The following is a 9,281-nucleotide window of genomic DNA, read 5'->3' on the forward strand; positions in this document are numbered from 1 at the left end:
ATATTGATATCTCAGTCTTCTAGGCGCTGAACCAATCACGGGGAATTACAGCGGTAATTTGCACTAGTGCAATTATTTCCGTAATTTCCCTGGTCGCCTTAGCAATATTGTAACAAACTGAAATATTTAAACCTTGCGGTTGTATTTGAGGATGTGATTCATGAAATGCTCTTTTTAAATGAAATTTGTGCAACGCAAATGTATCTATCATAACAAAAATAGGAAAACTTAGTACGGATGAAATGAAATATACGAAAAGTGAATAACAAGTCCGCAAAAGGAATAGAGTTCCAGTAGAAAGGAGTTAGAGTTTAAGTAAAAATGGAAGGAGAATATTGGGAAATTTGGCGACAAAGGAGGTACATACACATCATGCTGCGTATGTCATACGCACGTGCGGGTGTAGTCTGGAAAGGATGGAGGGAAGTTGTTAGTTCAGGTTGTTAGGGGGAAGTGGGAAGGGGAGCTGATTGGAAGGAGTTTCCTCTTTTTTCCTTCCATCTTTTCCAGGTTACACATGCAAGTGTGTATGGCGGAAGATAAACGCATCATGATGTGGGTGTACTTCCTTTATGCGCACAGAAGCCTGATGAAGCTACTAACTAGAAGCACGTGTTGCTGGGTTGCCCGATATGCTTTTTTCATTTTTTACTTGATGGCATTTTTTCTATTGCGAACTTGTCACTAACTTTTCCTACACGAACTTATAATTTATAACGAATTTATACTCCCACAATTAAAACAAAAAAAGGCAGTCGTACACTGCATGCACTCGTACTTGCTCAGCTTCATTTTCCTTCATATATATTTCTCAAAAATGATCGATAATTTCCGTTGCACTTATTACATTACGCATGATACTTTAATGTCGATCCATGTGTATTTTTTCCATTATTTTTTTTTTTTTGTGTTAAAAAGAATAATAATTTGGTATAAATATATTCCCAAAAATCCAGAAAAACCCTTAATTGATATGTAAGACCGAGACTGAGACGGAGAGTTAATTTTAAATATGAAACCAATGGGGAGACCACAAAAGGCTCGGTTTCGCAAAGCCTTCAAATTACAGTATAATGCTGTATTTTTTAGTTTTGATAAATAAAATCACAGTTTTTGTAACCCAAACTGGCCGCCAAACGGCTTTGATTTCGTAACCGGTTACATAATGAATGCAAGTATCTTTATTTTATAACTCAACCAACACATTGGTAGGTGGTAGTAATAACAGTCACCTGTTCTTTAGCTAACGGGCGTACTTTGGCGAAGTTCAAATTTCTGCTCTAATCTTCCAATTTTTCCATCTCAGAACAAAATTTGAAAAAAAAAACATTTATGTAACTCATAGGAAACATTGTTTTCTATCCCAATTACTGCCATATGAAAAAAAAAACCCATTCTTTACACAGAACTACGCATTTCCTATCTAGTTACATAAATAACTGTTTCTTTCAAGTCACAGAGCACTGTCAATTATTTTATTTCATTTCTGACTTTGAAAATTCGCGTGACAAATAATGATTCCACAGCTTTGACCGTTTCTTTGGCCGTTTTTCTCTCACGCTGCGCGTAAGAGGCATAACGCAGATATTGCAGTATTTGTGAAAAAGAGTATTTATGGTCGGTTTCATAAATTCGAGATTTTTTGTAATCATAAATTGCAGAATTTGGAAACTTGTAACAGGAGAAAAAATCATATTCTCGTGAAACTTAAAACATAGCGCAGGTGTAATAATCCATAGTTGGGAGGAACTGAACTGTTTTGTGATGTTGAAGAAAAAGTTCGAAATATTCTATTTTTGATATTCCCTAGAAGAGCTCCTTCATAACCCCCCCTGACTTAACACAAACAGAAATTGTATCTCACTTTAATTAAAAACCGCCTCTTCTAAAACAAAATTCTTCACGAAACAGACATCGAGACGTTTCTTTATATCCACGTTTTCCGAGAGCCTCAGTGGATCCGTCCACAGCCTAAACCCTAAACCTATCAATGTTCGGTTTATTTTCTCGCGTCGCCGACTTCGCAGGGGGCGCAAAACTTGATGTTTCCATCCTCTGGGGGCGGATATTGCACCGATCGAAACTTCATTACAATCCCATTTCGGCCGAAATAAAATTATGCCAAATTAGATTTCAAAATTCGTCCCTCTGTGCCAACGCTGTTGCTTTGCCCACGATAATTCGTCACGTCTCTAATATCGCTTTTTCCATCCTATTTAAAGCCACGTGGGCAATATAAAGCCGGCTCTAATATGAGATTTTGAGCTGAAATAGAGGTTTAGACCTGAAGTTCAGTTAAATTTTTTTCTAGGCATTTTACAATGATCTGCACAATAGTGTCAAATTTGTCTGCTGACTTTATTTCTCTTTGCACTAATGGCTTAGGAACAAAGGTAGTAAGGCCCTGAGATATGAAAGTTTGAAAACAAAAAACATAAAATTGAAAGACTAATCATGCCAATTAATCACGCAGACAAACCTTCAGGTTAGCGCAAGTCCATCTATTCTCTAGACATTGATGATGGGAGATTTGTTCATGTCGATTATACGGCGCCGGCACCATTTCCAATCCATTTGAAGTCTTTAGGGGAAAGCAGCAAAAATAACATGCAAATTGACAATTGTTCGCGTGTCAAAGAAAAAAAATGACCAACCGAAAACCGCAAGCGTTTAAGTGGTTTACGGCCTTTTAAAATTTACTTGACACGTAAATTAAATGACTTCTGTGAGTTTTAATTAAAACATGCGGTCTGCTTCGGGAATTATGTTCGTGATTTACCACGTTGTTTAGTGAAGACAAGATGAAGACTTTTAAAGAGGCCGTGAATGGAATGGTTTCAGAGCATCGTTAAGGTATTGTCAAATGAGCAGAAAACACTAAAACATTGGTCAAATTTGAAAGCAGTTTCACGATGCTGAAAATCATGTAAAAGGCCCATTTCGATTGGCCAGTGAACTATTATTAGTAGGATGCTCCCTCTTCGTTCCTTCCAACACATGAAAAGGCTTTCTATCAATATTCAGTGGCAAATTACACAAGTACATGAACTGTGCCTGCTGCCGATGACTGGACGGAAATATTTTCTTTCCATACCGTCTAAAATAGGCCGAAAAGCTAATCTAAAGTCAGCACTTTAAAATTCCGTCCACGCATGCCGATATCACTTAAGGGTGAAAGAGCGGATAAGGGTAAAGCGCCTGGGGGGAGAGTTGATCCCGCTTTTATGCTTACGAACCAGGATGAATTTTAAAGAATAATCAAACAGGTTAGTATCGCTGTTTTAGTTTATTATTTTTATGGAAATTGGTTTCAACACAACTAAAACATCCAGAATATTTGTATACTAGGCCTTTTTGTCCACTTTCCCAAAAGTAAGACTCGGAGGATTCCCTGATATGTTGTCGATGACAGTTATCGAAAGCTAAACATGCGAGATATTGAGCTGTAACCGAGTGCTGACTTGAATAATAACCTGCAACACAGAGATTCATCGAGTCATTGTCCAGCAATACAACTAGATAATAAGGGATGAAGAAGGGAATTCCTGCCATGTAATTACTATAAATCATTATAGTACATTGGTAATTTTTGATCTTCTTGTCGATTAAATTGACCACAGCATCGTTCCGGTCCTTATTCAATCCTAAAATATTTTTTACGTACTCAGCCGCCTTAATGATTAACGTAACGTTTACGACCATTATTTCCAGCACAGTTCTGCTTTTTCTAACTCGTAAACTTCGTGTTCTTCGCGGGAATCCAAATTTTGGTGACGCCAGATGATCTGAGTAATTTCTAAAATATCAAGTGGTCAGATATAATTTTTTAAAAAGTGGGGGTTACAATAGAGTTTGCGTTCAACACCACCATCGACAAGTAACGTGAAGGTTTCTCTTAGACTCTCTTTAGTCAGATTTCAGACCTTGGAAAAGAACTAGGAAAGAAAACCCATTGGTTTACATTCAAACACTCGGAAAAGTGAACTTTTAAAATTTTTTTAAATTTAAAGGAAAGAAGGAGGTCAAAATTTTCTGGTCAAGGCCCATTCAGGTTTGCAGTGAAGTCAGAAGAAAAAAAAAACTATTGTCGAAGCCTTTACTCGAAGTAATTACGTACGAATTAATTACGCATAATTAAGCGAAGTACGCGTAGTAATTGTCAAGTAAAATCATAGACAAATATCTTTTGAACACTCGTATTTGCTGTAAATCTCATAATTTGTGAGGAAAAAATCTGGTACGAATGCAACTTTATCAGATCTCTTTTACTTGATTTGAACTCCCCTTCAATTCCATTAAAATATCTTCTATTTTGATCATTTTTACGTAAGTATACCTACATACTCGTTAGTGAATCCCCAGAAAAAGCCAACATTTCAATTTACCAAATTTCCAATCTCTGATAGCCTCAACATCTATAGTATTTCATGTTTGTCTTCACTAAATTTGAACTAGCCTGAAGTTTTGCCACCATGAATTCAAGTTTATCACATTCTGATGATAGAACTTTCAATTGAATTAATCCTACTCAAAGAAAATCTTTATTTCCAATTCGTTTCTGAGATTCCAACTGTCACGTCGAATATATTGGGATTTTCTTTGATATATCCTGCACTAATCTGGGCTCTAAATCGGAGTACACAAAACGGGTCGTTTTTATGTATGACCATTCACCCATAAACGTTTTATAAATCGAACATGTAACTTACCATTCCTATCTGTTATTTGATCGCCCTTAGAAGTCGATTCTTGACCGGTGCCCTCGGATTTGGGTTTTCCTGCTGGCCGAAGAAATCTCAGCTTTACTTAAAGGTATAAATTTGGTTATAGGAATCGGATACTAACAACATTAGTATTATTTTCCATGAAAATTCTTAATATTGACCATAAATCTTGACAACGAAAAAAAACATTAAATCTTAAAGTATTCTTACCCATCTACCACTTTCTGCCTTATTTGATTTAGATCCACTTTCATCTGATTCACGAGATTCATCAAAGTTCGCTTCTAAAATGTTAACTGGAGATTACCCTAAGTTAAACAAATCTCCCTACTATGAGATAATGTTAAACGAAAAACGTGATTTTTTTCAACCAATACGATATACCCATCTTCTTACCCTTAACCCTTTTGTTGGTCTCGAACTCTGACTTTCCAATAGAATTGGTCCGATCCGGTTCCAAAGTTGATTTACTTTCATCACCTGAAAATATGCTCTCATAATTCTAAAATATCAAATTTTTTTGAAAATTCCACACTCTGGTTCTGAAGATACTATTAGTTTCTCCAGAAAACAGCTTTTTTCTATTTATTTAGAACTATAGTTTTTAGCAATATCTGAAACACGATTATCATCTCTACGTTTATGTAAAGAATTATCTTCTTACCCTCTGATTTGAGGCTTGGTTTCAACCATGATCCTGAAATTAGTTTGAGTGCAGTGGGATAGTAGGTTATATCTGGATCTCTACCTGAATCTACGCATGAAATTTGCCTGAAGATGTAGCAAAACGTTTGCTCATAAAAAAGCTGGTAACGTGAATTTAAGTTGTCAAAGTTTTACTATCTAGTTTACACCACTATATAAATTTTTATTTCAGCGCTTAGTTGCATTACCTTGAGATTTCTGGAATTCTCGGAATTCTTCATAATTGGTATTCAGGGCATCAATTTGTTGACCAAAACTATTACTTCCTAATAATGTATTTTCTTCCATTCCACTAGAACCCGCATCTAAAATTGAGAAGAAAAAAAATTGAGAAAAAAAAACGGACTGCCTTCAGTTTTAGAGTCCTCTATGGATTCGTCACTTTGAATATGTGCATTTTTTCTGTTTAATTATTACCCAAATTCACAGTTAAAACTCATATTGCTTTTCCTACTTACCATTTTCTGCTTTACTCGATTAAAATCCACAGTAATTTTCTGATTCAGGAGATTCCTCCAATCTTACATCTGAAATGTTAATTTTAAATTATTCTAAGTTTCTCAAACAAATCTTGTTAATGCATCTCTAATAAATTTTTCGATAATGAAATAATTGCAATGAAAGCTTCATTTACTTCATCAAAGTAATATATTATTCTTCTTATCTTTATTAAGTTTGGCGGATGCCAAAACCTTCCTCTCTAAAGAATTCAATTCCGAAAACGTTTCACTTTCCTCATCTGAAAAATTTACTGTAACAACCCAAATATTTGCCGATTTCCTATTTCCTACTCAAAATTCACCCTTTAATTTTTGCGCTAATTCAGATCTCTCCACAAATTTGCCATTTTATTTTAATTTAGACCTAACGGCATAAGTTTAAAAAGTAATTACCCTATCTACCATTTGGTTTCTGATCGAGACTCACAGCTTCAACTGTACCAAACATAGTTGAAACTATAGATTCTGAGTTGTCTTGAGAGTATTTGTTTACCCCCCAGTTTGTACCTGAAACTACGCTTTAAATTAGCCGGAACATGTAGAAGGGCGTTTGCTTATGAAAGCAATAACTCTAATGTTATGGTAACTCAAGTTACCAATGTTTTACCGTTTAGTTTATATGGTTTCTTCAATATGTTTTACTTACCTTCTTTCCCGTCGAAGATTTGGCTGGCTTGTCCATATCGTTCGAAATCTATGCGTTGGGTTGATTCCAGGTTAGTTTCACTTTTGTCTCCTAGAATACCTACTTATTACCCTAAGTCTCCTATGGAGAAGTAGTATAATTTAGGCTGTATTGAAATTTTATTATTGTTATTAAATTTGCCCCCATTTATCCTAAATGTCTTCTACAGATTGAGAAGTTGTAGGTAACTCAATAGTTTTCAATGATTCCTCTGACCTTCCAGAGTACTTCCCTCCTCCGATGAACCTTTTTTTCCCCTATCAGTGCCTGAAATGTTAAATACCCTTAATATAAATTTAGTATGACAACAAGCTTTATAACTCGTTTAGTTTTGCCTTTAGTAAAATTACACCATTAATCATCAAATCTTCAAATGGTTTTGCTTTTTAATAAAATTTGCCCTACTTACCCTGGATGTCTGAAGTTTCAGATAACTCATTGGAAGCCACCCAACTTCCCTCGAAGTTTTCGGGAATTGATTCGTTGCTTTCATTTGATTTATGCCCTTCATTTTCTAGAATATTCATTACCCTGGGGTTAACCATAATAATTTACTGTTTCAGAAAAATGGAAATTAATATGCTCTGGCCTGAATTTACTCTTCAGCTAAATTCTAGAAATTCTTTAATTTTCCCCAGATATTTCATTTTAATTCCTAAGATTCATCACTATCACATTTACCCAATTAATTTCTTACCCTGAAGGATTTCAACCAACTGAGAAGCTGGCATCTTGATGTTCGACATTGAACTTCCATCAAATGTTTTATCATGTTCTTCCATATTAGTTCCTATGTTTTTCCCAGGAAATGAGGCATCTGAAATTTTTCATTCAGCTAGTAAAGAATAAGATGAATTGAACAGGAAATTTTCACTTTATAGTACTTATTGACCCGTTTAAAAACTTTACACAATATTTTATATTTCAACACCCGTCTTATCTTAAAGCTTCTGTAATTTTCGCGATTTTTCAGAACTGGAATCCAGTGTATCAATTTGTTGATCAGAGCTATTATCTCCTAATATTTTTTTACTCTCTAAATCCTGCATCTGGAATTGAAAAGTAAAATGTTATTCTAAACCTTTATGACTCCATTCCTGCCATATCCTTTCTTGCAAGAGCTCCAACCGCCTGGTCAAGATATTGACTAGCCTGATCACCCTCAACCAAACTGACTTCTTCTCAATCAGCAGACATAGAAGTTCTTTCTAGTCCTTGAAAAATAATTTAATTACTTATACCTTGAAGCTCGATGTATTCCATTTTGTACCGTACTTACCCCTAGATTTTTCTTCACTTTGTGATACAAAATCATTAGCCTGAAGTGTATTGTCCTTCTCTGACATAATAATTTCATCACCCATTGACTTTCCAGAACCTAAAATTTTGTATGTTGTTTCGTGCGAATTTTTCCCTTCATTTCATTCATCATCTTCACGCGAATAAATTTACTGTGGCTCATCTGATGTTTGATTACCTAAAAATAATATTATTACTCTAAGTTTTATTGCTTAAATTGCCAATTTTAAGTAATTTTCATAATTCTTTAGCATGACTCCTGATAAAACAACAAATTATTAATGAACCAAAGATTTACGTCAATGCGAAATAAAGTCGTTCTTACCCTACATTTTCTGAGACTTTTCGCTTGATTTTATCCAATAATACCAAAAATTTGTTAAAGGTAACTTAGAGAAGAATCGCTTATTAATAGCCATCCACTTGGTGAGTATACGATAATATTCTCCATATTACCTTAAGTTTATCACTTATAAATTAGATTTAAATCCACAATTCTGCATACATCTGGAGAAGTTTACTCAACTTACCTTGAAGTTCTATGTCATAGTTTTAGCCCTGAGTGCAATTTAAGGCTATCCTAGAACCGAATGTTTTACCGACTTCTCGAAACAAGTATGATAAATTTTGAATTTGAGAGTGATGAGCGATTTAGAGTCTAATAACTGTTACCCCTATTACCCTTTCATCTATTCTGACCTGTTATTTCATTACTCAAGGTTGCAGAGCCGCTTTCTATGCTCTCAATGCTATCTGTAATTTAGATATTCGATGGATAGTTGTTATTAACAAAATACTTACCCTTCTTACGCTTTAAACTGGTACGCCCTTCAAAGGAATCTTCACTTGCTTTTAGTAATACTTCGAGACTAGCGCCACTATCATTAGTAATAGGATGTAAATTTTTCCTCTCCAGTTTTAACTACTAGTTTACCCTTCTCACCCTGATGGTTTGAATCAACTATACTTTGATGAGATGTTATTGCCTGCTCATTCATTGCTGCTGCATTTGCAGGAACTTCTTTTCTATAACTTTTCGTTTCAATTTCTTCATGGGTTTCCTTTACTGATCAAATACCCATAATACCCTTGAAAGACCTAAAGTAAATTTCTTGTATAACCTTGGTGCTAATATGCTAATATTCAACGAAGTTACTCAAATATTTTCCTTCTCCATCCACTTCCTCTCACTTACCCAAATCTTTTGAACTGGAAATTGCTTCCGAAGATGTTAGTAAATATTCTGACAATTCACTATAGTCTTTCTTATCTGGAAAAGGGTTTCCTGATGTTAAGTTTACTACCTTTAGTTATGTGAACAACATCCTTACCTAGAAAGTTTTTGTCAAGAGTTATGCTGTATAATGT

The 9,281-nt window shown here is 34.9% G+C and overlaps 1 protein-coding gene across 1 annotated transcript; it reads right to left on the minus strand.

The window, feature by feature from the left end:
- Positions 1 to 4,735: 4,735 nt before the first annotated feature.
- On the minus strand, positions 4,736 to 8,911 carry LOC136415282 (uncharacterized). The gene is made up of 13 exons (XM_066399802.1): positions 8,900 to 8,911; positions 8,715 to 8,835; positions 8,613 to 8,666; positions 7,894 to 7,992; positions 7,312 to 7,431; positions 7,024 to 7,128; positions 6,831 to 6,881; positions 6,576 to 6,665; positions 6,332 to 6,436; positions 5,618 to 5,734; positions 5,121 to 5,204; positions 4,935 to 5,020; positions 4,736 to 4,840 (listed from the first exon to the last, which is right to left on the minus strand). Exons 1-13 carry the CDS (start codon positions 8,909 to 8,911, stop codon positions 4,736 to 4,738), a joined length of 1,149 nt encoding a protein of 382 aa, XP_066255899.1.
- Positions 8,912 to 9,281: the final 370 nt, after the last annotated feature.

This window comes from Euwallacea similis, chromosome 19 (genome assembly GCF_039881205.1).
Source record: "Euwallacea similis isolate ESF13 chromosome 19, ESF131.1, whole genome shotgun sequence".
Classification (NCBI taxonomy): Eukaryota; Metazoa; Arthropoda; class Insecta; order Coleoptera; family Curculionidae; genus Euwallacea; species Euwallacea similis.